Source organism: Eucyclogobius newberryi, unplaced genomic scaffold (genome assembly GCF_026437365.1).
Source record: "Eucyclogobius newberryi isolate DKJ021-1_F unplaced genomic scaffold, fEucNew1.0.hap1 SCAF_6, whole genome shotgun sequence".
In the NCBI taxonomy this organism is placed as follows: Eukaryota; Metazoa; Chordata; class Actinopteri; order Gobiiformes; family Gobiidae; genus Eucyclogobius; species Eucyclogobius newberryi.
This window is the reverse complement of record NW_027316278.1, coordinates 2607414-2634343: the sequence shown is the minus strand read 5'-3', so window position 1 is coordinate 2634343 and position 26930 is coordinate 2607414. Positions and strand designations below refer to the sequence as shown.

General features: G+C 48.2%; 1 protein-coding gene across 1 annotated transcript in view; it reads right to left on the bottom strand.

The window, feature by feature from the left end:
• Nucleotides 1-26667, bottom strand: part of gramd2b (GRAM domain-containing protein 2B) — a 33676-nt gene extending 7009 nt beyond the window's left edge. Inside the window, exons 1-13 of the mRNA XM_072432952.1 lie at nucleotides 26594-26667; nucleotides 21989-22099; nucleotides 21791-21875; nucleotides 21337-21406; nucleotides 18507-18610; nucleotides 13267-13362; nucleotides 13123-13194; nucleotides 7515-7610; nucleotides 7108-7201; nucleotides 6725-6844; nucleotides 4293-4362; nucleotides 2685-2786; nucleotides 2434-2515 (exon numbers count right to left, since the gene is read on the bottom strand). Of these exons, the coding sequence (XP_072289053.1) occupies nucleotides 2434-2515; nucleotides 2685-2786; nucleotides 4293-4362; nucleotides 6725-6844; nucleotides 7108-7201; nucleotides 7515-7610; nucleotides 13123-13194; nucleotides 13267-13362; nucleotides 18507-18610; nucleotides 21337-21406; nucleotides 21791-21875; nucleotides 21989-22099; nucleotides 26594-26667 (1176 nt within the window). The remainder of the gene's footprint in view (nucleotides 1-2433; nucleotides 2516-2684; nucleotides 2787-4292; nucleotides 4363-6724; nucleotides 6845-7107; nucleotides 7202-7514; nucleotides 7611-13122; nucleotides 13195-13266; nucleotides 13363-18506; nucleotides 18611-21336; nucleotides 21407-21790; nucleotides 21876-21988; nucleotides 22100-26593) is intronic.
• Nucleotides 26668-26930: the final 263 nt, after the last annotated feature.

Here is a 26930-nt window from a genome sequence, read left to right as displayed (position 1 = left end):
AACCAGGACTAAACCAGGGCTAAACCAGGGCTAAACCAGGTCTAAACCAGGACTAAACCAGGACTAAACCAGGGCTAAACCAGGTCTAAACCAGGTCTAAACCAGGTCTAAACCAGGACTAAACCAGGACTAAACCAGGACTAAACCAGGACTAAACTAGGACTAAACTAGGACTAAACCAGGACTAAAGCAGGACTAAACCAGGTCTAAACCAGGTCTAAACCAGGTCTAAACCAGGACTAAACCAGGTCTAAACCAGGACTAAACCAGGTCTAAACCAGGTCTAAACCAGGTCTAAACCAGGTCTAAACCAGGACTAAACCAGGACTAAACCAGGACTAAACCAGGTCTAAACCAGGTCTAAACCAAGACTAAACCAGGACTAAACCAGGACTAAACCAGGACTAAACCAGGTCTAAACCAGGTCTAAACCAGGTCTAAACCAGGACTAAACCAGGACTAAACCAGGACTAAACCAGGTCTAAACCAGGACTAAACCAGGACTAAACCAGGACTAAACCAGGACTAAACCAGGACTAAACCAGGTCTAAACCAGGACTAAACCAGGACTAAACCAGGTCTAAACCAGGATTAAACCAGGATTAAACCAGGTCTAAACCAGGTCTAAACCAGGACTAAACCAGGACTAAACCAGGACTAAACCAGGTCTAAACCAGGTCTAAACCAGGACTAAACCAGGTCTAAACCAGGACCAAACTAGGTCTAAACCAGGTCTAAACCAGGACTAAACCAGGTCTAAACCAGGTCTAAACCAGGACTAAACCAGGACTAAACCAGGACTAAACCAGGTCCAAACCAGGTCCAAACCAGTTCTAAACCAGGTCTAAACCAGGACTAAACCAGGTCTAAACCAGGTCTAAACCAGGACTAAACCAGGACTAAACCAGGACTAAACCAGGTCTAAACCAGGACTAAACCAGGACTAAACCAGGTCTAAACCAGGACTAAACCAGGTCTAAACCAAGACTAAACCAGGACTAAACCAGGACTAAACCAGGACTAAACCAGGTCTAAACCAGGTCTAAACCAGGACTAAACCAGGACTAAACCAGGTCTAAACCAGGACTAAACCAGGACTAAACCAGGTCTAAACCAGGACTAAAGCAGGTCTAAACCAGGTCTAAAGCAGGACTAAACCAGGTCTAAACCAGGACTAAACCAGGACTAAACCAGGACTAAACCAGGTCTAAACCAGGACTAAACCAGGACTAAACCAGGACTAAAGCAGGTCTAAACCAGGACTAAACCAGGACTAAACCAGGTCTAAACCAGGTCTAAACCAGGACTAAACCAGGACTAAACCAGGTCTAAACCAGGACTAAACCAGGACTAAACCAGGTCTAAACCAGGACTAAACCAGGACTAAACCAGGACTAAACCAGGTCTAAACCAGGTCTAAACCTGGACTAAACCAGGACTAAACCAGGTCTAAACCAGGTCTAAACCAGGACTAAACCAGGACTAAACCAGGTCTAAACCAGGTCTCAACCAGGTCTAAACCAGGTCTAAACCAGGACTAAACCTGGACTAAACCAGGTCTAAACCAGGTCTAAACCAGCACTAAACCAGGACTAAACCAGGTCTAAACCAGGTCTAAACCAGGACTAAACCAGGACTAAACCAGGACTAAACCAGGTCTTAACCAGGACTAAAGCAGGACTAAACCAGGACTAAACCAGGTCTAAACCAGGTCTAAACCAGGACTAAACCAGGTCTAAACCAGGACTAAACCAGGTCTAAACCAGGTCTAAACCAGGTCTAAACCAGGACTAAACCAGGACTAAACCAGGACTAAACCAGGTCTAAACCAGGACTAAACCAGGACTAAACCAGGTCTAAACCAGGACTAAACCAGGTCTAAACCAAGACTAAACCAGGTCTAAACCAGGACTAAACCAGGTCTAAACCAGGTCTAAACCAGGTCTAAACCAGGTCTAAACCAGGACTAAACCAGGACTAAACCAGGTCTAAACCAGGTCTAAACCAGGTCTAAACCAGGACTAAACCAGGACTAAACCAGGTCTAAACCAGGTCTAAACCAGGTCTAAACCAGGACTAAACCAGGTCTAAACCAGGACTAAACCAGGACTAAACCAGGACTAAACCAGGTCTAAACCAGGTCTAAACCAGGTCTAAACCAGGACTAAACCAGGACTAAACCAGGACTAAACCAGGTCTAAACCAGGACTAAACCAGGACTAAACCAGGTCTAAACCAGGATTAAACCAGGTCTAAACCAAGACTAAACCAGGTCTAAACCAGGACTAAACCAGGTCTAAACCAGGTCTAAACCAGGTCTAAACCAGGTCTAAACCAGGACTAAACCAGGACTAAACCAGGACTAAACCAGGTCTAAACCAGGTCTAAACCAGGTCTAAACCAGGACTAAACCAGGTCTAAACCAGGACTGACCTTCTCCAGTTTGAGCAGGTTGATGGTGATGAGTTCTGAAAACAGGTCTGAGTTTCGTTCTGAAGTCGCTCTGAGGACGTCCCTTTAACAAACAGAGTCACGTTAAGGTCAGATGTCCTCCCTGTGGGTCAGATGCCCTCCCCGTGGGTCAGATGCCCTCCCCGTGGGTCAGATGCCCTCCCCGTGGGTCAGACGCCCTCCCCGTGGGTCAGATGCCCTCCCTGTGGGTCAGATGCCCTCCCTGGACTCACTGTTGCTCTGTAAAGTCCGTTGGTTCGAGCGTCGACAGTTTTTGTTCCAGAGACACGATTTTAACAGCGAGATAACAAGAGGACAAGAGCAGGACACACACACTGCAAGACAAGAGACCATTACACACATCTCTAGTGTTAGGCAGAGCTAACACAGAGCTAACACACGGAGCTAACACACGGAGCTAACACACAGAGCTAACACAGAGCTAACACAGAGCTAACACACGGAGCTAACACAGAGCTAACACACGGAGCTAACACACGGAGCTAACACACAGAGCTAACACAGAGCTCACACACAGCTAACACACAGAGCTAACACACAGAGCTAACACACGGAGCTAACACACGGAGCTAACACACAGAGCTAACACACAGAGTTAGCACAGAGCTAACACACGGACCTAACACACGGAGCTAACACACGGAGCTAACACACAGAGCTAACACACAGAGCTAACACACAGAGTTAGCACAGAGCTAACACACAGAGCTAACACACGGAGCTAACACACAGAGCTAACACACGGAGCTAACACACAGAGTTAGCACAGAGCTAACACACAGAGCTAACACACGGAGCTAACACACGGAGCTAACACACAGAGCTAACACACAGAGCTAACACACGGAGCTAACACACGGAGCTAACACACAGAGCTAACACACGGAGCTAACACACAGAGTTAGCACAGAGCTAACACACAGAGCTAACACACAGAGCTAACACACGGAGCTAACACACAGAGCTAACACACAGCTAACACACAGAGCTAACACACAGAGCTAACACACGGAGCTAACACACGGAGCTAACACACAGAGTTAACACAGAGCTAACACACGGACCTAACACACGGAGCTAACACACGGAGCTAACACACAGAGCTAACACACAGAGCTAACACACAGAGTTAGCACAGAGCTAACACACGGAGCTAACACACAGAGCTAACACACAGAGCTAACACACAGAGTTAGCACAGAGCTAACACACAGAGCTAACACACGGAGCTAACACACGGAGCTAACACACAGAGCTAACACACAGAGCTAACACACGGAGCTAACACACAGAGCTAACACACAGAGCTAACACACAGAGTTAGCACAGAGCTAACACACAGAGCTAACACACGGAGCTAACACACAGAGCTAACACACAGAGTTAACACAGAGCTAACACACAGAGCTAACACACGGACCTAACACACGGAGCTAACACACGGAGCTAACACACAGAGCTAACACACAGAGTTAGCACAGAGCTAACACACAGAGCTAACACACGGAGCTAACACACAGAGCTAACACACAGAGCTAACACACAGAGTTAGCACAGAGCTAACACACAGAGCTAACACACGGAGCTAACACACGGAGCTAACACACAGAGCTAACACACAGAGCTAACACACAGAGCTAACACACAGAGCTAACACACAGAGCTAACACACAGAACGTGCAGGTGGAAGCTCTGATCTCACTTTGTCCCCTTCAAATAAAGACTAAACTAAACTAAACGTATCTGAACCTTTTCTCTGGATTTTCCCGCTCTGTGCAAACCTAACAACACAGATATGTTCAAATCAAAGAGTCACTGACAGAAGCATGTAAACACAGAGCAGAGCGCTGAGGGGGACGGTCCTCCTGGAGTCCAGCACCAGCTCTGACCCTGCAACACAACACACCAGCTGACACCTCCTGGTCCTGGTCCTGGTCCTGGTCCTGTCCTGGTCCTTGTCCTGGTCCTGTCCTGGTCCTGTCCTGGTCCTGGTCCTGGTCTTGGTCCTGGTCCTGTCCTGATCCTGATCCTGGTCCTGGTCCTGGGTCAGTCCTGGTCCTGGTCCTGGTCCTGGTCCTGTCCTGGTCCTGGTCCTGGTCCTGGTCCTGGGTCAGTCCTGGTCCTGGTCCTGGTCCTGGTCCTGGTCCTGGTCCTGTCCTGGTCCTGGTCCTGGTCCTGGTCCTGGTCCTGGTCCTGGTCCTGTCCTGGTCCTGGTCCTGGTCCTGGGTCAGTCCTGGTCCTGGTCCTGGTCCTGGTCCTGGTCCTGGTCCTGGTCCTGTCCTGGTCCTGGTCCTGGTCCTGGTGCTGGTCCTGGTCCTGGTCCTGGTCCTGGTGCTGGTCCTGGTCCTGTCCTGGTCCTGGTCCTGGTCCTGGTCCTGGTGCTGGTCCTGGTCCTGGTCCTGGTCCTGTCCTGGTGCTGGTCCTGGTCCTGTCCTGGTGCTGGTCCTGGTCCTGGTCCTGGTCCTGGTCCTGGTCCTGTCCTGGTGCTGGTCCTGGTCCTGGTCCTGGTCCTGGTCCTGGTCCTGGTCCTGGTCCTGGTCCTGGTCCTGGGTCAGTCCTGGTCCTGGTCCTGTTCCTGGTCCTGGTCCTGGTCCTGTCCTGGTCCTGGTCCTGGTCCTGTCCTGGTCCTGGTCCTGGTCCTGGTCCTGGTCCTGGTCCTGGTCCTGGTCCTGTCCTGGTCCTGGTCCTGGTCCTGGTCCTGGTCCTGGTCCTGGTCCTGGTGCTGGTCCTGGTGCTGGTCCTGGTCCTGGTCCTGGTCCTGTCCTGGTGCTGGTCCTGGTCCTGGTCCTGGTCCTGTCCTGGTCCTGGTCCTGGTCCTGGTCCTGTCCTGGTCCTGGTCCTGGTGCTGTCCTGGTGCTGGTCCTGGTCCTGGTCCTGGTCCTGTCCTGGTGCTGGTCTGGTCCTGGTCCTGGTCCTGTCCTGGTCCTGGTCCTGGTCCTGGTCCTGTCCTGGTCCTGGTCCTGGTCCTGTCCTGGTGCTGGTCCTGGTCCTGGTCCTGGTCCTGGTCCTGTCCTGGTCCTGGTCCTGGTCCTGTCCTGGTCCTGGTCCTGGTGCTGGTCCTGGTCCTGGTCCTGTCCTGTCCTGGTCCTGGTCCTGGTCCTGGTCCTGGTCCTGGTCCTGGTCCTGTCCTGGTCCTGGTCCTGGTCCTGGTCCTGGTCCTGTCCTGGTCCTGGTCCTGGTCCTGGTGCTGGTCCTGGTCCTGTCCTGGTCCTGGTCCTGGTCCTGGTCCTGGTGCTGGTCCTGGTCCTGGTCCTGGTCCTGGTCCTGGTCCTGGTCCTGTCCTGGTCCTGGTCCTGGTCCTGGTGCTGGTCCTGGTCCTGTCCTGGTCCTGGTCCTGGTCCTGGTGCTGGTCCTGGTCCTGGTCCTGGTCCTGTCCTGGTGCTGGTCCTGGTCCTGGTCCTGGTCCTGGTCCTGGTCCTGGTCCTGGTCCTGGTCCTGGTCCTGGTCCTGGTGCTGGTCCTGGTGCTGGTCCTGGTCCTGGTCCTGGTGCTGGTCCTGGTCCTGGTCCTGGTCCTGGTGCTGGTCCTGGTGCTGGTCCTGGTCCTGGTCCTGGTGCTGGTCCTGGTCCTGGTCCTGGTCCTGGTCCTGGTCCTGGTCCTGGTCCTGGTCCTGGTCCTGGTGCTGGTCCTGGTGCTGGTCCTGGTCCTGGTCCTGGTCCTGGTCCTGGTCCTGGGTCAGTCCTGGTCCTGGTCCTGTTCCTGGTCCTGGTCCTGGTCCTGTCCTGGTCCTGGTCCTGGTCCTGGTCCTGGTCCTGGTCCTGGTCCTGGTCCTGGTCCTGGTCCTGGTCCTGGTCCTGGTGCTGGTCCTGGTGCTGGTCCTGGTCCTGGTCCTGGTGCTGGTCCTGGTCCTGGTCCTGGTCCTGTCCTGGTGCTGGTCCTGGTCCTGGTCCTGGTCCTGGTCCTGGTCCTGGTCCTGGTCCTGGTCCTGGTCCTGGTCCTGTCCTGGTCCTGGTGCTGGTCCTGGTCCTGGTCCTGGTCCTGGTCCTGGTCCTGTCCTGGTGCTGGTCTGGTCCTGGTCCTGGTCCTGGTCCTGGTCCTGTCCTGGTCCTGGTCCTGGTGCTGGTCCTGGTCCTGGTCCTGGTCCTGGTCCTGGTCCTGGTCCTGTCCTGGTCCTGGTCCTGGTCCTGTCCTGGTCCTGGTCCTGGTCCTGGTCCTGGTCCTGGTCCTGGTCCTGGTCCTGGTCCTGGTCCTGGTCCTGGTCCTGGTCCTGTCCTGGTCCTGGTCCTGGTCCTGGTCCTGGTCCTGGTCCAAACCTCTGAGTTGGTTCTCGGAGCTCTGTTGCTGTTGAGTCTGGTTTATCTGGTTCTTCTCGCACACTTTTGGAGTCGGAGAGTTCTCAGGACGAGTCAACAGGAACTCAGGAACTGGGAACTCTGAGCGAGAGAGAGAAAAACTGAAACCTGGAAAGTGAGTTTCTGGTCCCTCTGATGGTGCGACAGGTCAAGAACAGCAGGAGGAAAGAGAAAGAACTTTCAAAATAGACTTAAATCCAACACAAAGTGCAGTCAGAGCAACTAAACCGTGGAAAAATGTTTAGGTCTAACTTTTTACTTCTGGACCTGATTTGGACCAGTTTGACTTTAGGCTCCGTTTGTTTTGTGGATGCTCTTGGTTAGATCCTGGTGAGTCTTTGTACCGTTGATCTTGTCGTAGTCGGGCGTTTGTGAGTCCGAGCTGCTGCTTTCCTCCAGTTCCTGTCGCCGCGGATCCACCAGGTCTCCGGAAAACGCCTGAAACATCAAATATACCAAATACAACTGAGAACTTCAAAGAGCAGAATGAGTCAAAGAGCAGAATGAGTCAAAGAGCAGAATGAGTCAAAGAGCAGAATGAGTCAAAGAGCAGAATGAGTCAAAGAGCAGAATGAGTCAAAGAGCAGAATGAGTCAAAGAGCAGAATGAGTCAAAGAGCAGAATGAGTCAAAGAGCAGAATGAGTCAAAGAGCAGAATGAAGAAGATTTCACACTAAAGATTTGAAGTACTTTTATTCTAATGTTTTAGAGTGAAATCACGTTGTGTTCCATTGTGTCTTTAGGAACTGACCAGAGGGAAACGAGGCGTCTGACCCTTTTGACCCCTGTGACCCCTGAAGCTGCTGTCCACCGAGGACGAGATCGGACTGCTCCACGGACTCTTCTCCTGAGCAGAGAGACGGGGCTAAAACAGGTCTAAAACAGGTCTAAAGCAGGGCTAAAACAGGTCTAAAGCAGGGCTAAAACAGGTCTAAAACAGGACTAAAACAGGACTAAAGCAGGGCTAAAACAGGACTAAAACAGGTCTAAAGCAGGGCTAAAACAGGTCTAAAGCAGGGCTAAAACAGGTCTAAAACAGGTCTAAAACAGGGCTAAAACAGGTCTAAAGCAGGTCTAAAGCAGGTCTAAAACAGGTCTAAAGCAGGGCTAAAACAGGTCTAAAGCAGGGCTAAAACAGGTCTAAAACAGGACTAAAACAGGACTAAAATGGGACTAAAACAGGTCTAAAACAGGTCTAAAGCAGGGCTAAAACAGGTCTAAAACAGGACTAAAACAGGTCTAAAACAGGTCTAAAGCAGGTCTAAAACAGGTCTAAAGCAGGGCTAAAACAGGTCTAGAACAGGGCTAAAACAGGTCTAGAACAGGGCTAAAACAGGTCTAAAACAGGTCTAAAGCAGGGCTAAAACAGGTCTAAAACAGGACTAAAACAGGACTAAAACGGGACTAAAACAGGTCTAAAACAGGTCTAAAGCAGGGCTAAAACAGGTCTAAAACAGGACTAAAACAGGTCTAAAACAGGTCTAAAGCAGGGCTAAAACAGGTCTAAAACAGGACTAAAACAGGACTAAAACAGGTCTAAAGCAGGGCTAAAACAGGTCTAAAACAGGTCTAAAGCAGGGCTAAAACAGGTCTAAAGCAGGTCTAAAACAGGTCTAAAACAGGTCTAAAGCAGGTCTAAAACAGGTCTAAAGCAGGTCTAAAACAGGGCTAAAACAGGTCTAAAACAGGACTAAAACAGGACTAAAACAGGTCTAAAGCAGGGCTAAAACAGGTCTAAAACAGGTCTAAAGCAGGGCTAAAACAGGTCTAAAACAGGTCTAAAGCAGGGCTAAAACAGGTCTAAAACAGGTCTAAAGCAGGGCTAAAACAGGTCTAAAACAGGTCTAAAGCAGGGCTAAAACAGGTCTAAAACAGGACTAAAACAGGACTAAAACAGGTCTAAAGCAGGGCTAAAACAGGTCTAAAACAGGTCTAAAGCAGGGCTAAAACAGGTCTAAAACAGGTCTAAAGCAGGGCTAAAACAGGTCTAAAACAGGTCTAAAGCAGGGCTAAAACAGGTCTAAAACAGGACTAAAACAGGACTAAAACAGGTCTAAAGCAGGGCTAAAACAGGTCTAAAACAGGTCTAAAGCAGGGCTAAAACAGGTCTAAAACAGGTCTAAAGCAGGGCTAAAACAGGTCTAAAACAGGTCTAAAGCAGGGCTAAAACAGGTCTAAAACAGGGCTAAAACAGGACTAAAACAGGTCTAAAGCAGGGCTAAAACAGGTCTAAAACAGGTCTAAAGCAGGGCTAAAACAGGTCTAAAACAGGTCTAAAGCAGGGCTAAAACAGGTCTAAAACAGGTCTAAAGCAGGGCTAAAACAGGTCTAAAACAGGGCTAAAACAGGACTAAAACAGGTCTAAAGCAGGTCTAAAACAGGTCTAAAACAGGTCTAAAGCAGGTCTAAAACAGGTCTAAAGCAGGGCTAAAACAGGTCTAAAACAGGTCTAAAGCAGGGCTAAAACAGGTCTAAAACAGGTCTAAAGCAGGGCTAAAACAGGTCTAAAACAGGTCTAAAGCAGGGCTAAAACAGGTCTAAAACAGGACTAAAACAGGACTAAAACAGGTCTAAAGCAGGTCTAAAACAGGTCTAAAACAGGTCTAAAGCAGGTCTAAAACAGGTCTAAAGCAGGTCTAAAACAGGGCTAAAACAGGTCTAAAACAGGACTAAAACAGGTCTAAAGCAGGTCTAAAACAGGTCTAAAACAGGTCTAAAACAGGTCTAAAGCAGGTCTAAAACAGGTCTAAAGCAGGGCTAAAACAGGTCTAAAACAGGACTAAAACAGGACTAAAACAGGTCTAAAGCAGGTCTAAAACAGGTCTAAAACAGGTCTAAAGCAGGGCTAAAACAGGTCTAAAACAGGTCTAAAGCAGGGCTAAAACAGGTCTAAAACAGGTCTAAAGCAGGGCTAAAACAGGTCTAAAACAGGACTAAAACAGGACTAAAACAGGTCTAAAGCAGGTCTAAAACAGGTCTAAAACAGGTCTAAAGCAGGTCTAAAACAGGTCTAAAGCAGGTCTAAAACAGGTCTAAAACAGGTCTAAAGCAGGTCTAAAGCAGGTCTAAAACAGGTCTAAAGCAGGGCTAAAACAGGTCTAAAACAGGTCTAAAGCAGGGCTAAAACAGGTCTAAAACAGGACTAAAACAGGACTAAAACAGGTCTAAAGCAGGTCTAAAACAGGTCTAAAACAGGTCTAAAGCAGATCTAAAACAGGTCTAAAGCAGGTCTAAAACAGGTCTAAAACAGGACTAAAACAGGACTAAAACAGGTCTAAAGCAGGTCTAAAGCAGGTCTAAAACAGGTCTAAAGCAGGTCTAAAGCAGGACTAAAACAGGTCTAAAACAGGTCTAAAACAGGTCTAAAGCAGGTCTAAAACAGGTCTAAAACAGGTCTAAAGCAGGTCTAAAACAGGTCTAAAGCAGGTCTAAAACAGGTCTAAAGCAGGTCTAAAACAGGTCTAAAACAGGTCTAAAGCAGGTCTAAAGCAGGTCTAAAACAGGTCTAAAGCAGGTCTAAAGCAGGGCTAAAACAGGTCTAAAACAGGACTAAAACAGGACTAAAACAGGTCTAAAGCAGGTCTAAAGCAGGGCTAAAACAGGTCTAAAACAGGGCTAAAACAGGTCTAAAACAGGTCTAAAGCAGGGCTAAAACAGGTCTAAAACAGGACTAAAACAGGACTAAAACAGGTCTAAAGCAGGTCTAAAACAGGTCTAAAACAGGTCTAAAGCAGGTCTAAAGCAGGTCTAAAACAGGTCTAAAACAGGTCTAAAGCAGGACTAAAGCAGGTCTAAAGCAGGGCTAAAACAGGGCTAAAACAGGTCTAAAACAGGTCTAAAACAGGGCTAAAACAGGTCTAAAGCAGGACTAAAGCAGGTCTAAAACAGGGCTAAAACAGGTCTAAAACAGGGCTAAAGCAGGGCTAAAACAGGTCTAAAGCAGGACTAAAGCAGGTCTAAAGCAGGTCTAAAACAGGTCTAAAACAGGTCTAAAGCAGGTCTAAAACAGGACTAAAGCAGGACTAAAGCAGGTCTAAAGCAGGGCTAAAACAGGGCTAAAACAGGTCTAAAACAGGTCTAAAACAGGGCTAAAACAGGTCTAAAGCAGGACTAAAGCAGGTCTAAAACAGGGCTAAAACAGGTCTAAAACAGGACTAAAGCAGGGCTAAAACAGGTCTAAAGCAGGTCTAAAACAGGTCTAAAGCAGGTCTAAAGCAGGTCTAAAACAGGTCTAAAGCAGGGCTAAAACAGGTCTAAAACAGGGCTAAAACAGGTCTAAAGCAGGACTAAAACAGGTCTAAAGCAGGTCTAAAGCAGGTCTAAAACAGGTCTAAAGCAGGGCTAAAACAGGTCTAAAACAGGACTAAAACAGGACTAAAACAGGTCTAAAGCAGGTCTAAAACAGGTCTAAAACAGGTCTAAAGCAGGTCTAAAACAGGTCTAAAGCAGGTCTAAAACAGGTCTAAAACAGGTCTAAAGCAGGTCTAAAGCAGGGCTAAAACAGGTCTAAAACAGGACTAAAACAGGACTAAAACAGGTCTAAAGCAGGTCTAAAACAGGTCTAAAACAGGTCTAAAGCAGGTCTAAAACAGGTCTAAAGCAGGTCTAAAACAGGTCTAAAACAGGACTAAAACAGGACTAAAACAGGTCTAAAGCAGGTCTAAAGCAGGTCTAAAACAGGTCTAAAGCAGGTCTAAAGCAGGTCTAAAGCAGGGCTAAAACAGGTCTAAAGCAGGACTAAAACAGGTCTAAAACAGGTCTAAAACAGGTCTAAAGCAGGACTAAAGCAGGTCTAAAGCAGGTCTAAAACAGGTCTAAAGCAGGGCTAAAACAGGACTAAAGCAGGGCTAAAACAGGTCTAAAGCAGGACTAAAGCAGGTCTAAAACAGGGCTAAAACAGGTCTAAAACAGGACTAAAGCAGGGCTAAAACAGGTCTAAAGCAGGACTAAAGCAGGTCTAAAACAGGTCTAAAGCAGGTCTAAAACAGGTCTAAAACAGGTCTAAAGCAGGGCTAAAACAGGTCTAAAACTGGTCTAAAACAGGTCTAAAACAGGTCTAAAGCAGGTCTAAAGCAGGTCTAAAACAGGTCTAAAACAGGTCTAAAACAGGTCTAAAGCAGGGCTAAAACAGGTCTAAAACAGGACTAAAACAGGACTAAAACAGGTCTAAAGCAGGTCTAAAACAGGTCTAAAACAGGTCTAAAGCAGGTCTAAAACAGGTCTAAAACAGGTCTAAAGCAGGGCTAAAACAGGTCTAAAACAGGACTAAAACAGGACTAAAACAGGACTAAAACAGGTCTAAAGCAGGTCTAAAACAGGTCTAAAACAGGTCTAAAACAGGACTAAAACAGGTCTAAAGCAGGTCTAAAGCAGGTCTAAAGCAGGTCTAAAACAGGTCTAAAGCAGGGCTAAAACAGGGCTAAAACAGGTCTAAAACAGGGCTAAAACAGGGCTAAAACAGGTCTAAAACAGGACTAAAACAGGTCTAAAGCAGGTCTAAAACAGGTCTAAAACAGGTCTAAAACAGGTCTAAAACAGGTCTAAAACAGGGCTAAAACAGGTCTAAAACAGGACTAAAACAGGTCTAAAGCAGGTCTAAAGCAGGTCTAAAACAGGTCTAAAGCAGGTCTAAAGCAGGTCTAAAGCAGGTCTAAAACAGGTCTAAAGCAGGTCTAAAGCAGGACTAAAGCAGGTCTAAAGCAGGACTAAAACAGGTCTAAAACAGGTCTAAAACAGGGCTAAAACAGGTCTAAAGCAGGACTAAAGCAGGTCTAAAACAGGTCTAAAGCAGGTCTAAAGCAGGGCTAAAACAGGGCTAAAACAGGTCTAAAACAGGTCTAAAACAGGTCTAAAGCAGGACTAAAACAGGGCTAAAACAGGTCTAAAACAGGACTAAAGCAGGTCTAAAGCAGGGCTAAAACAGGGCTAAAACAGGTCTAAAACAGGTCTAAAACAGGTCTAAAGCAGGACTAAAACAGGGCTAAAACAGGTCTAAAACAGGACTAAAGCAGGGCTAAAACAGGTCTAAAGCAGGACTAAAGCAGGTCTAAAGCAGGTCTAAAACAGGTCTAAAACAGGACTAAAGCAGGTCTAAAGCAGGTCTAAAACAGGTCTAAAGCAGGACTAAAGCAGGTCTAAAACAGGTCTAAAACAGGTCTAAAGCAGGTCTAAAACAGGTCTAAAGCAGGACTAAAGCAGGTCTAAAACAGGTCTAAAACAGGTCTAAAGCAGGTCTAAAACAGGTCTAAAACAGGGCTAAAACAGGTCTAAAGCAGGACTAAAACAGGTCTAAAGCAGGACTAAACTAGGACTTAACAGGTTGGACTGCAGCGCTGGCTCTTGTGTAAAGTCAGACTCACCTCGAGGTGCAGACAAGAGGACAAGAGAAACTTGTAGGTGTTGTCTCTGGACAGAAACGACACAAACACATACTGCAAGAAAAAGGAGAGAAGACTTGATACGTTTGAATAAAACAGTGTTTCTTAAGCCCGAGTGTTTCTTACGCGGTCGTTGGCCGTGGCGATGACCAGAGCGTTGGGCAGGAGCAGAGCTGTCTTTGTTTTTTTGACGTGTGTGACCGACACCACAGGAATCGCGATCTGCACCGACGAAATCACCAAATCCATTCACCAGAACAGTGAGTGTGAAACAGGCGGATGTTCAAGCGGTTTATACATTTAAGCATATTGTACATTTTTAACTTTAGCATATTGTACATTTTTAAATAACTGCAAAAATCAAGTAGTAAAAAATAATGTGAGTATTTTTTGTATTGACAATAGTTCTGAGGCCAATGTCATAGAGACACTGACACGGGCAAATCCTCAGTCTTAATTCTGTTGATCTGATGCTGCTTCTGACACTGTCCATCATGGGACACTCTTACAGAGACTAGAGGACAGGGTGGGACACTCTTACAGAGACTAGAGGACAGGGTGGGACCCTCTTACAGAGACTAGAGGACAGGGTGGGACTCTCTTACAGAGACTAGAGGACAGGGTGGGGCCCTCTTACAGAGACTAGAGGACAGGGTGGGACCCTCTTACAGAGACTAGAGGACAGGGTGGGACCCTCTTACAGAGACTAGAGGACAGGGTGGGACTCTCTTACAGAGACTAGAGGACAGGGTGGGGCCCTCTTACAGAGACTAGAGGACAGGGTGGGACTCTCTTACAGAGACTAGAGGACAGGGTGGGACCCTCTTACAGAGACTAGAGGACAGGGTGGGACCCTCTTACAGAGACTAGAGGACAGGGTGGGGCCCTCTTACAGAGACTAGAGGACAGGGTGGGACCCTCTTACAGAGACTAGAGGACAGGGTGGGACCCTCTTACAGAGACTAGAGGACAGGGTGGGACACTCTTACAGAGACTAGAGGACAGGGTGGGACCCTCTTACAGAGACTAGAGGACAGGGTGGGACTCTCTTACAGAGACTAGAGGACAGGGTGGGGCCCTCTTACAGAGACTAGAGGACAGGGTGGGACTCTCTTACAGAGACTAGAGGACAGGGTGGGGCCCTCTTACAGAGACTAGAGGACAGGGTGGGGCCCTCTTACAGAGACTAGAGGACAGGGTGGGACCCTCTTACAGAGACTAGAGGACAGGGTGGGACCCTCTTACAGAGACTAGAGGACAGGGTGGGACCCTCTTACAGAGACTAGAGGACAGGGTGGGGCCCTCTTACAGAGACTAGAGGACAGGGTGGGACCCTCTTACAGAGACTAGAGGACAGGGTGGGACCCTCTTACAGAGACTAGAGGACAGGGTGGGGCCCTCTTACAGAGACTAGAGGACAGGGTGGGACCCTCTTACAGAGACTAGAGGACAGGGTGGGACCCTCTTACAGAGACTAGAGGACAGGGTGGGGCCCTCTTACAGAGACTAGAGGACAGGGTGGGACCCTCTTACAGAGACTAGAGGACAGGGTGGGACCCTCTTACAGAGACTAGAGGACAGGGTGGGACCCTCTTACAGAGACTAGAGGACAGGGTGGGACTCTCTTACAGAGACTAGAGGACAGGGTGGGACTCTCTTACAGAGACTAGAGGACAGGGTGGGACTCTCTTACAGAGACTAGAGGACAGGGTGGGACTCTCTTACAGAGACTAGAGGACAGGGTGGGTGGCCATTAGGTCACATGACACACAGTCAAAATGTGTCACAATCACAATGATGCAGACGAGTCAGATCTAAGAATTGGCGTCATCATCGTCATCATCGTTCGTATCACCCGCAAATGGCCCAAAGTCACTGGGACAGCTCCAGTCCCCCGCCTAAGGCCCAAAGTCACTGGGACAAGCTCCAGTCCCCCGCCTAAGGCCCAAAGTCACTGGGACAAGCTCCAGTCCCCTGCCTAAGGCCCAAAGTCAGTGGGACAAGCTCCAGTCCCCCGCCTAAGGCCCAAAGTCACTGGGACAGGCTCCGGTCACCCGCCTAAGGCCCAAAGTCACTGGGACAGGCTCCGGTCACCCGCCTAACGCCCAAAGTCACTGGGACAGCTCCAGTCCCCCGCATAAGGCCCAAAGTCACAAAGTTAGTAAAGTTAGTAAAGTAAGCCTAACGCTAGCTACCAGCTGCTGCTAGCTTTAGGTGCTAGCAGAGCAGCAGTGTAAGACGCTCCTCTGTCGCTGAACTCTCGCCCGCTCTGTCACATGTGAAGTGTTCAGATTCAAGACAGATAGAGACTGTGTGTGTCCCTCGTGTCCCTCGTGTCCCTCGTGTCCCTCGTGTCCCTCGTACAAATAATGCCAAAAAGTCACTTCTCAGAAAAAATATTTCAGGCGTCAGACCAAATAACTTAAGGAAAATAACAATCACAAATGACACAAATACACAAATGAATAAACACGTAAAATGTGGACTGCTAAACATTAGAGCAATTTCCTCCAAATCGCTCTTAGTTAATGAATTAATTAGTGACTATAACATAGATCTTCAGCTCCAACTGAAACGTGGCTTCAACAAGACGACTACGTCAGACTAAATGAGTCCACCCCACCCAGCCATGTTAACCCCACCCACCCATGTTAACCCCACCCACCCATGTTAACCCCACCCACCCATGTTAACCCCACCCACCCATGTTAACCCCACCCACTCATGTAAACCCCACCCACCCATGTTAACCCCACCCACCCATGTAAACCCCACCCACATAAACCCCACCCACCCACCATGTTAACTCCACCCACCATGTTAACTCCACCCACCATGTTACCTGTCACACCTCCAGGAGCACAGAGGTGGTGGTGTGGCAGTGATCTCACACTCGACTCATGAGCCCTAAAACTAACAATGCATTTCACTCATTTAAAGCCTTATGCTGTCAATCACATGTCCAAATATGAAAAACCATAAAGGAGTTTTGTTCATAGTTATCTACCGACCTCCTGGTCCCTACTCAGAGTTTTTAACAGAGTTTTCTGACTTTATATCAAACTTAGTGTTAGCCTGGGATAAAATAGTTATAGCTGGAGACTTTAATATCCACGTGAACATGAGTGATGACTCTCTCAGTAATGCCTTCAGCGCCTTGTTAGACAGCATTGGTTTCACTCAGAATGTATGATCACGTCATGTGATCATGTCATGGGATCACGTCATGTGATCACGTCATGTGATCACGTCATGTGATCACGTCATGTGATCACGTCATGTGATCATGTCATGTTTTAGTCCCAGTTTAAGTGATCAATTTGTCGACTTGACCATGAATTCTCTGAAGTCTGCTCTTGATGTTGCAGCTCCGTTAAAACAGAAGGTCATTAGGTCAAAGCGCCTCCTCCTGGTACAACCAAGAACTGCGTTCACATAAACAAAGTTAGAAAGTTAGAGGGATTATTTTGTCGCTCTCACACAGAAGAATCCCTAAAAGCAGGAAAAGTTGCTCCTGTCCTGTCAGCAGCTCTGTGTGAGGCCAGAACCAGATATTATTCACATCTAATAGAAGTCAACAAAAGTAACACTACATTTCTTTTCAGCGCTGTAACCATGGTAACAAACTGTCACAGCAGTAGAGCCCTCACTCCCAGCTTCTCTCAGCTCTGATGATTTCCTCCTATTTTTTAACAATAAAATAAAAACAATCAGAGATAAATTAGATGAAATTACCCCCGCTATTAGCCCTGAACTAGCCCAAGCTGTTAATCTAACGTCCCATATAAATCCAGCTGTAAACTTAGAAAGGTTCACATCTGTTGATCAAGAGAGAGAACTTCAGCCATTATGTCCTCTAAAAGCTCCACTTGTGTCCTAGACCCCATTCCAAGCTCCTCAAAGACATTCTCCCCCTAATTATAGACCCTATTCTGAATATAATAAATACTTCTGTAGAAAGTGCTGGAGGTCATTGTACTGGAGGTCATTGTGCTGGAGGTCATTGTACTGGAGGTCATTGTACTGGAGGTCATTGTGCTGGAGGACATTGTACTGGAGGTCATTGTACTGGAGGTCATTGTACTGGAGGTCACTGTGCTGGAGGTCATTGTGCTGGAGGTCATTGTGCTCTATCTGAGCAGATAGTCTCACTGAAGCCTCCAGTTCTACTGTAAGAAACCTCAGAGTCTGATTGGACCAGGAGCTCTCATTTAAAGCTCATATAAATCAAGTCTGTAAAACAGACTCTTTCATCTGTGTAATAAAGATCAAATCTGAAGAATCCAGCCTAAAAGTGAAGCTGAAACGTCTCCTGCATTTGTAACGTCTCGATTCTCCTGTAACTCCTGCTCACAGCAGGTCCTAAAAGCTCCATAAAAAGCTTTAACTGGTTCAAAATGCAGCAGCAAGATTACAACAAGAACTAAAAGAAGAGAGCACATTACGCCGGTGCTGGAGTCTCTTCACTGGCTCCAGTTTAGAATCACATTTAAACTCCTCCTCCTGACATGGCCCCTCCCACCTCAAAGATGCTATAGAATCATCTCATCCAATCAGAGCTCTTCACTCTCTAAATGCTGGTCCCAAGAGTCTCTAAAAGCACAGTAGGAGGTAGAGTTCTGTCCATGTTAAAGAGGCGACACAGTCTCTTCATTTAAGTCCAGACTTAAACGTTCCTCTTGAAGTGACTTATGGTCAGAGCAGTTAGAACAGAAACATAAAGCTTCAGTTTCAGCTCCGCTGCCCGAGCAGCAACTCAACTATGAGCTCTGTCCTCTTCTTCTGACTTATTCTATCAAACAATATTTATTTTTTAATTCCACTTGCAAACTGTTCACCGCCTTCTTTGTCTTTGTCTCACTCCTGAGGACCTGTGGACCCAGATGTCCCTCTCCTGCTGAAGTGTCCCTGCCCCGTGTGGACGGTCCCTCATCTGCTGAAGAGTGGCTCCAGCTCCAGTCTCCCTCACGTCTGTGAGAGTCACATCCTCCTTCATCTGGAACTAACCCAGGTTTCTACTTTTCCCAAGGAGGTTTTTCTGTAGTTTTTCCTGCAGAAGGAGGAGCTAAGGACAGAAGGAGGAGCTAAGGACAGAAGGAGGAGCTAAGGACAGAAGGAGGAGCTAAGGAGAGAAGGAGGAGCTAAGGACAGAAGGAGGAGCTAAGGACAGAAGGAGGAGCTAAGGACAGAAGGAGGAGCTAAGGACAGAAGGAGGAGCTAAGGACAGAAGGAGGAGCTAAGGACAGAAGACTCTGGGACATCGTCCCTCACCACCACAGACATTGTTGATTCGGCCTCAGAGGCGACTGTTGTGATTTTGGGCCTGACAAAAATGAATTGAATTGAAAGTTTGTAAAGTTCTGAACCTTTGTGTCTTTTCCGAAGACTTTGGAGTGAAAACAGATCCAGTGCTCGGACACGAACATGCGACCCTGATACAGGATGTCCTTCTGCAGAGCACACGTGTAACCTGCAACAGCAAATACACACCAGAATGTAACCTGCAACAGCAAATACACACCATAATGTAACCTGCAACAGCAAATAAACATAATAATGTAACCTGCAACAGCAAATAAACATCATAATGTAACCTGCAACAGCAAATACACACCAGAATGTAACCTGCAACAGCAAATACACACCAGAATGTAACCTGCAACAGCAAATACACACCATAATGTAACCTGCAACAGCAAATACACACCATAATGTAACCTGCAACAGCAAATAAACATAATAATGTAACCTGCAACAGCAAATAAACATAATAATGTAACCTGCAACAGCAAATACACACCAGAATGTAACCTGCAACAGCAAATACACACCAGAATGTAACCTGCAACAGCAAATACACACCAGAATGTAACCTGCAACAGCAAATACACACCAGAATGTAACCTGCAACAGCAAATACACACCAGAATGCAACCTGCAACAGCAAATAAACACCAGAATGTAACCTGCAACAGCAAATACACACCAGAATGTAACCTGCAACAGCAAATAAACATCATAATGTAACCTGCAACAGCAAATACACACCAGAATGTAACCTGCAACAGCAAATAAACATCATAATGTAACCTGCAACAGCAAATAAACATCATAATGTAACCTGCAACAGCAAATAAACACCATAATGTAACCTGCAACAGCAAATAAACATCATAATGTAACCTGCAACAGCAAATAAACATCATAATGTAACCTGCAACAGCAAATAAACACCATAATGTAACCTGCAACAGCAAATACACACCAGAATGTAACCTGCAACAGCAAATACACACCAGAATGTAACCTGCAACAGCAAATAAACACCATAATGTAACCTGCAACAGCAAATAAACATCATAATGTAACCTGCAAATGCAAATAAACACCATAATGTAACCTGCAACAGCAAATAAACATCATAATGTAACCTGCAACAGCAAATAAACACCATAATGTAACCTGCAACAGCAAATAAACATCATAATGTAACCTGCAACAGCAAATAAACACCAGAATGTAACCTGCAACAGCAAATACACACCATAATGTAACCTGCAACAGCAAATAAACATCATAATGTAACCTGCAACAGCAAATAAACACCATAATGTAACCTGCAACAGCAAATAAACATCATAATGTAACCTGCAACAGCAAATAAACACCATAATGTAACCTGCAACAGCAAATAAACACCAGAATGTAACCTGCAACAGCAAATAAACATCATAATGTAACCTGCAACAGCAAATAAACATCATAATGTAACCTGCAACAGCAAATACACACCAGAATGTAACCTGCAACAGCAAATAAACACCATAATGTAACTTGCAACAGCAAATACACACCAGAATGTAACCTGCAACAGCAAATAAACATCATAATGTAACCTGCAACAGCAAAAAAACATCATAATGTAACCTGCAACAGCAAATAAACACCATAATGTAACCTGCAACAGCAAATAAACATCATAATGTAACCTGCAACAGCAAATACACACCAGAATGTAACCTGCAACAGCAAATAAACACCATAATGTAACCTGCAACAGCAAATAAACATCATAATGTAACCTGCAACAGCAAATACACACCAGAATGTAACCTGCAACAGCAAATAAACACCATAATGTAACCTGCAACAGCAAATAAACACCATAATGTAACCTGCAACAGCAAATACACACCAGAATGTAACCTGCAACAGCAAATAAACATCATAATGTAACCTGCAACAGCAAATAAACACCATAATGTAACCTGCAACAGCAAATAAACATCATAATGTAACCTGCAACAGCAAATAAAGACCAGAATGTAACCTGCAACAGCAAATAAACATCATAATGTAACCTGCAACAGCAAATAAACATCATAATGTAAGCAACAGCAAATAAACACGAGAATGTAACCTGCAACAGCAAATAAAGACCACAGTGTAACTTGCAACTGCAAATAAAGACCACAGTGTAACTTGCAACTGCAAATAAACACCATAATGTCACCTGCAACAGCAAATAAACACCATAATTTCACCTGCAACAGCAAATAAACACCTTAGTGTAACCTGCAACAGCAAATAAACACCATAATGTAACCTGCAACAGCAAATAAACACCATAGTGTAACCTGCAACAGCAAATACACACCATAATGTAACCTGCAACAGCAAATAAACACCATAATGTAACCTGCAACAGCAAATAAACACCATAGTGTAACCTGCAACAGCAAATACACACCAGAATGTAACCTGCAACAGCAAATACACACCATAATGTAACCTGCAACAGCAAATAAACACCATAGTGTAACCTGCAACAGCAAATACACACCAGAATGTAACCTGCAACAGCAAATAAACACCATAATGTAACCTGCAATAGGAAAAAGAGATGCTACGTCTCAGTGGGGCATGACGACCTGAAACCTGGTGTATTTCTCCTGTTAAGTTTCAGGTCTATTGTGCATTGTCCCCGTATCAATAAAATGACTAATAATATGGATTTTAAACGTGAGAAGTATAAACGCTTTTACCCAAATATCTGTGATTGAATCTTTTCTCTGTTGGATCAGAGTCGATGATCAAAGAAGCTCATGATCTGATACGATTCTGAGCCATAAGTGCCATATTTATGTCACTTGTGGCTCAGCAGCAGATGAAAAGTATTATAGTTTCAGGACTCACTCTGCTGCAGCTGCTCGTCGTTGCTGATCTCTTTAAATATTTTATGATAGTGTCCGTTTGTCTTTGAGAGCTGAAACACAAGAACCAACACAAACATGAGGGTCCAGGACCGAGCCAGGACCGAGCCAGGACCGAGCCAGGACCGAGCCAGGACCGAGCCAGGACCGAGGCAGGACCGAGCCAGGACCGAGCCAGGACCGAGCCAGGACCGAGCCAGGACCGAGCCAGGACCGAGGCAGGACCGAGCCAGGACCGAGCCAGGACCGAGCCAGGACCGAGGCAGGACCGAGCCAGGACCGAGCCAGGACCGAGGCAGGACCGAGCCAGGACCGAGACAGGACCGAGCCAGGACCGAGCCAGGACCGAGGCAGGACCGAGCCAGGACCGAGACAGGACCGAGGCAGGACCGAGCCAGGACCGGGTCTTGTTGGATATTTGCTGAAAGAGTTTGGACCTGGCTGTAGTGAGACTTTTTCCTCTCGATCTTTGTGTCGACGTCAGGAGCGACTCGCAGCAGCGACGGGTCAAACGTCTTGGACCTGAGCAGCAGAAGAAGAAGAAGAAGAAGAAGAAGAAGAAGAAGAAGAAGAAGAAGAAGAAGACGGTTTGCATCACATGATGAACGACACGAGCCCAAGTGTGAAGGTCGGACCTGACGAGGGCGGGTCTCCTCCTCTGGTCCTGGTCCTGGCTCTGGTCCTGGAGCGGGTCACTGATGGCTCTGCTGACCCGGAGGCGCTGGTCACTGACCTCAGCCTCAGAGCTGAACAAACATCAGCCAAAAAGTGAAAGTGAATAAACAGGAGAAAAAGTGTTCACTGTATGTCATTTTATTCTCTATAGAGGTCATTCACGTGACTTCACACGACCGCCCCCCACACTCCCCCCACACTCCCCCCACACTCCCCCCACACTCCCCCCACAATCCCCCCACGCTCCCCCCACGCTCCCCCCACACTCCCCCCACACTCCCCCCACAATCCCCCCACGCTCCCCCCACGCTCCCCCCACAATCCCCTCACACTCCCCCCACGCTCCCCCCACGCTCCCCTCACGCTCCCCCACACTCCCCCCACGCTCCCCCCACGCTCCCCTCACGCTCCCCTCACGCTCCCCTCACGCTCCCCCCACGCTCCCCCCACGCTCCCCCCACACTCCCCTCACACTCCCCCCACGCTCCCCTCACGCTCCCCCACGCTCCCCCCACGCTCCCCCCACGCTCCCCCCACGCTCCCCCCACGCTCCCCTCACGCTCCCCCGCACGCTCCCCGCACGCTCCCCCCACGCTCCCCCCACGCTCCCCTCACACTCCCCCCACGCTCCCCGCACGCTCCCCCCACGCTCCCCTCACGCTCCCCCCACGCTCCCCTCACGCTCCCCCCACGCTCCCCTCACGCTCCCCTCACGCTCCCCCCACGCTCCCCTCACACTCCCCCCACAATCCCCTCACACTCCCCCCACGCTCCCCCCACGCTCCCCCCACACTCCCCTCACGCTCCCCCCACGCTCCCCTCACACTCCCCCCACGCTCCCCTCACGCTCCCCCCACGCTCCCCTCACGCTCCCCCCACAATCCCCTCACACTCCCCCCACGCTCCCCCCACGCTCCCCCCACACTCCCCTCACGCTCCCCCCACGCTCCCCTCACGCTCCCCCCACGCTCCCCCCACGCTCCCCCCACACTCCCCTCACGCTCCCCCCACGCTCCCCTCACGCTCCCCCAGGCTCCTCCAGGCCCTTTTGGCCATGTCCGTCCTCAGTGCGTGTTCCCTATACAAGCCCATTCTATACCACAGTCTGTCTGCTTCGATTTACGAGGAAACACGGCTCAAAGAGGCTCAAAACTTCATCAGTTTTATTCAGGCGTAGAGCCTTTGTTCAAAATTGTTCAAAATGTGGACTTGTGAACCATGGGACCAGTGGCTTGGAGATATCTGGAAGAGTCGGGGATTTAGGCATAAAATATGGATCTGAGTTGATTGATCGCAGCTTTTCTAAATATTGACCTCTGTGCAGCTCATCCAAGGAGTTTGTGGACTCTGAAAGCTCTGGTATGACAAGGGGGCGGCAACGTATGACAAGGGGGCGGCAACGTATGACAAGGGGGCGGCAACGTATGACAAGGGGGCGGCAACGTATGACAAGGGGCGGCAACGTATGACAAGGGGGCGGCAACGTATGACAAGGGGCGGCAACGTATGACAAGGGGGCGGTAACGTATGACAAGGGGGCGGCAACGTATGACAAGGGGGCGGCAACGTATGACAAGGGGGCGGCAACGTATGACAAGGGGGCGGCAACGTATGACAAGGGGGCGGCAACGTATGACAAGGGGGCGGCAACGTATGACAAGGGGGCGGCAACGTATGACAAGGGGGCGGCAACGTATGACAAGGGGCGGCAACGTATGACAAGGGGGCGGTAACTTATGACAAGGGGGCGGCAACGTATGACAAGGGGGCGGCAACGTATGACAAGGGGCGGCAACGTATGACAAGGGGCGGCAACGTATGACAAGGGGCGGCAACGTATGACAAGGGGGCGGCAACGTATGACAAGGGGCGGCAACGTATGACAAGGGGCGGCAACGTATGATAAGGGGGCGGCAACGTATGACAAGGGGGCGGCAACGTATCACAAGGGGGCGGCAACGTATGACAAGGGGCGGCAACGTATGACAAGGGGGCGGTAACTTATGACAAGGGGGCGGCAACGTATGACAAGGGGGCGGCAACGTATGACAAGGGGCGGCAACGTATGACAAGGGGCGGCAACGTATGACAAGGGGCGGCAACGTATGACAAGGGGGCGGCAACGTATGACAAGGGGCGGCAACGTATGACAAGGGGCGGCAACGTATGACAAGGGGCGGCAACGTATGACAAGGGGGCGGCAACGTATGACAAGGGGGCGGCAACGTATGACAAGGGGGCGGCAACGTATGACAAGGGGCGGCAACGTATGACAAGGGGGCGGTAACGTATGACAAGGGGCGGCAACGTATGACAAGGGGGCGGTAACGTATGACAAGGGGGCGGCAACGTATGACAAGGGGGCGGCAACGTATGACAAGGGGCGGCAACGTATGACAAGGGGGCGGCAACGTATGACAAGGGGCGGCAACGTATGACAAGGGGCGGCAACGTATGACAAGGGGCGGCAACGTATGACAAGGGGGCGGCAACGTATGACAAGGGGGCGGCAACGTATGACAAGGGGGCGGCAACGTATGACAAGGGGCGGCAACGTATGACAAGGGGGCGGTAACGTATGACAAGGGGCGGCAACGTATGACAAGGGGGCGGTAACGTATGACAAGGGGGCGGCAACGTATGACAAGGGGGCGGCAACGTATGACAAGGGGGCGGCAACGTATGACAAGGGGGCGGCAACGTATGACAAGGGGGCGGCAACGTATGACAAGGGGGCGGCAACGTATGACAAGGGGGCGGCAACGTATGACAAGGGGGCGGCAACGTATGACAAGGGGGCGGCAACGTATGACAAGGGGCGGCAACGTATGACAACGTATGCGATCACGTGGTTTTGTGACGTCGGTGAATGATCTCTATAGTGACATCACAGCTGAGTGAGTTAGCATCACATACATCAATGATTAGCATGAATGATTAGCATGAATGGTTAGCATGAATGATTAGCATGAAGGGTTAGCATGAATGGTTAGCATGAATGGTTAGCATGAATGGTTAGCATGAATGTTAGCATGAATGATTAGCATGAATGGTTAGCATGAATGGTTAGCATGAATGGTTAGCATGAATAGTAAGCATGAATGATTAGCATGAATGGTTAGCATGAATGGTTAGCATGAATGGTTAGCATGAATGGTTACCATGAATGATTAGCATGAATGGTTAGCATGAATGGTTAGCATGAATGGTTAGCATGAATGGTTACCATGAATGATTAGCATGAATGGTTAGCATGAATGGTTAGCATGAATGGTTAGCATGAATGATTAGCATGAATGGTTAGCATGAATGGTTAGCATGAATGTTAGCATGAATGATTAGCATGAACTGTTAGCATGAATGGTTAGCATGAATAGTTAGCATGAATGGTTAGCACGAATAGTTAGCATGAATGGTTAGCATGAATGGTTAGCATGAATGGTTAGCATGAATGGTTAGCACGAATAGTTAGCATGAATGGTTAGCATGAATGGTTAGCATGAATGGTTAGCATGAATAGTTAGCATGAATGGTTAGCATGAATAGTTAGCATGAATGGTTAGCACGAATAGTTAGCATGAATGGTTAGCATGAATGGTTAGCATGAATGATTAGCATGAATGGTTAGCATGAATGGTTAGCATGAATGGTTAGCATGAATGATTAGCATGAATGGTTAGCATGAATGGTTAGCATGAATGTTAGCATGAATGATTAGCATGAATGGTTAGCATGAATGGTTAGCATGAATAGTTAGCATGAATGGTTAGCACGAATAGTTAGCATGAATGGTTAGCATGAATGGTTAGCATGAATGGTTAGCATGAATGGTTAGCATGAATGGTTAGCATGAATGGTTAGCATGAATGATAGGCTTTAGCACACGTTCAGTCACATGAGCCGTGGACGTTCTGATTGGACGTTGTTGACACTTTTGTTGATCGTGTTCCCGTCGTCGCACACGTGACGCTCGTGCTTCATCAAATCAAGATCAAAGTTAATGTGAAAAAAGAACAATAAAAAGTATTTTACGTTGAAGTGTATTTATTGGACTTTATGTAGTGGAAATATACAAAGTTTGACTAAAATAATCCTGTATTTTTTCTTTTTGTGAAAGTCTGAGAGCGAATTCTGCTGAAACTGAACCCGATCTGAGCCTGAAGCCGGACTATTGTGTTCCTCTGGTCTCAGGTGTCGACACGGACTCTAAACCAGGACTAAAACAGGACTAAACCAGGACTAAACCAGGACTAAACCAGGACTGAACCAGGACTGAACCAGGACTAAACCAGGACTGAACCAGGACTAAGGCAGGTCTAAACCAGGACTAAACCAGGACTAAACCAGGACTAAAGCAGGTCTAAACCAGGACTAAACCAGGACTAAACCAGGTCTAAACCAGGACTAAACCAGGACTGAACCAGGACTAACTCCACAAATAAACCAGGATACAAACTAAACCTGAACCAGGGCTAATACTGGCTGAAAAACGAGGACTAAATCTAGGTCTAAACCAGGTCTAACCTCTGACCCTCTGACCCTCTGACCCTCTGACCCACACTCACGGGTCTCTGTGGTCCGGTCTCTGGTCTGGTCTGGACCTCCCGCTCCTCCTGGACTCGTCCAGAACCTCAGTCATGGTTTTAGTCCAAACGTTCTTGAGTCCAGAACAAGTCCAAAGATACAGGTCTCAAGTGGGACGACCCGAGTGAGAGAGAGAGCACCTGAGAGGGAGGGGCCTACGGGGGCAGAGCCAGTCACAGAACAGTGTTTGCAGTGTGGTTGAAGCAGACAGCCAATCAGAGACCAGCATTTGTTTGTGTTCAGAGTTCAGAATTTGTGAAGAATAGACCAAAAGCATGCTTTAGTCCTGGTTTAGTCCTGCTTTAGTCCTGGTTTAGT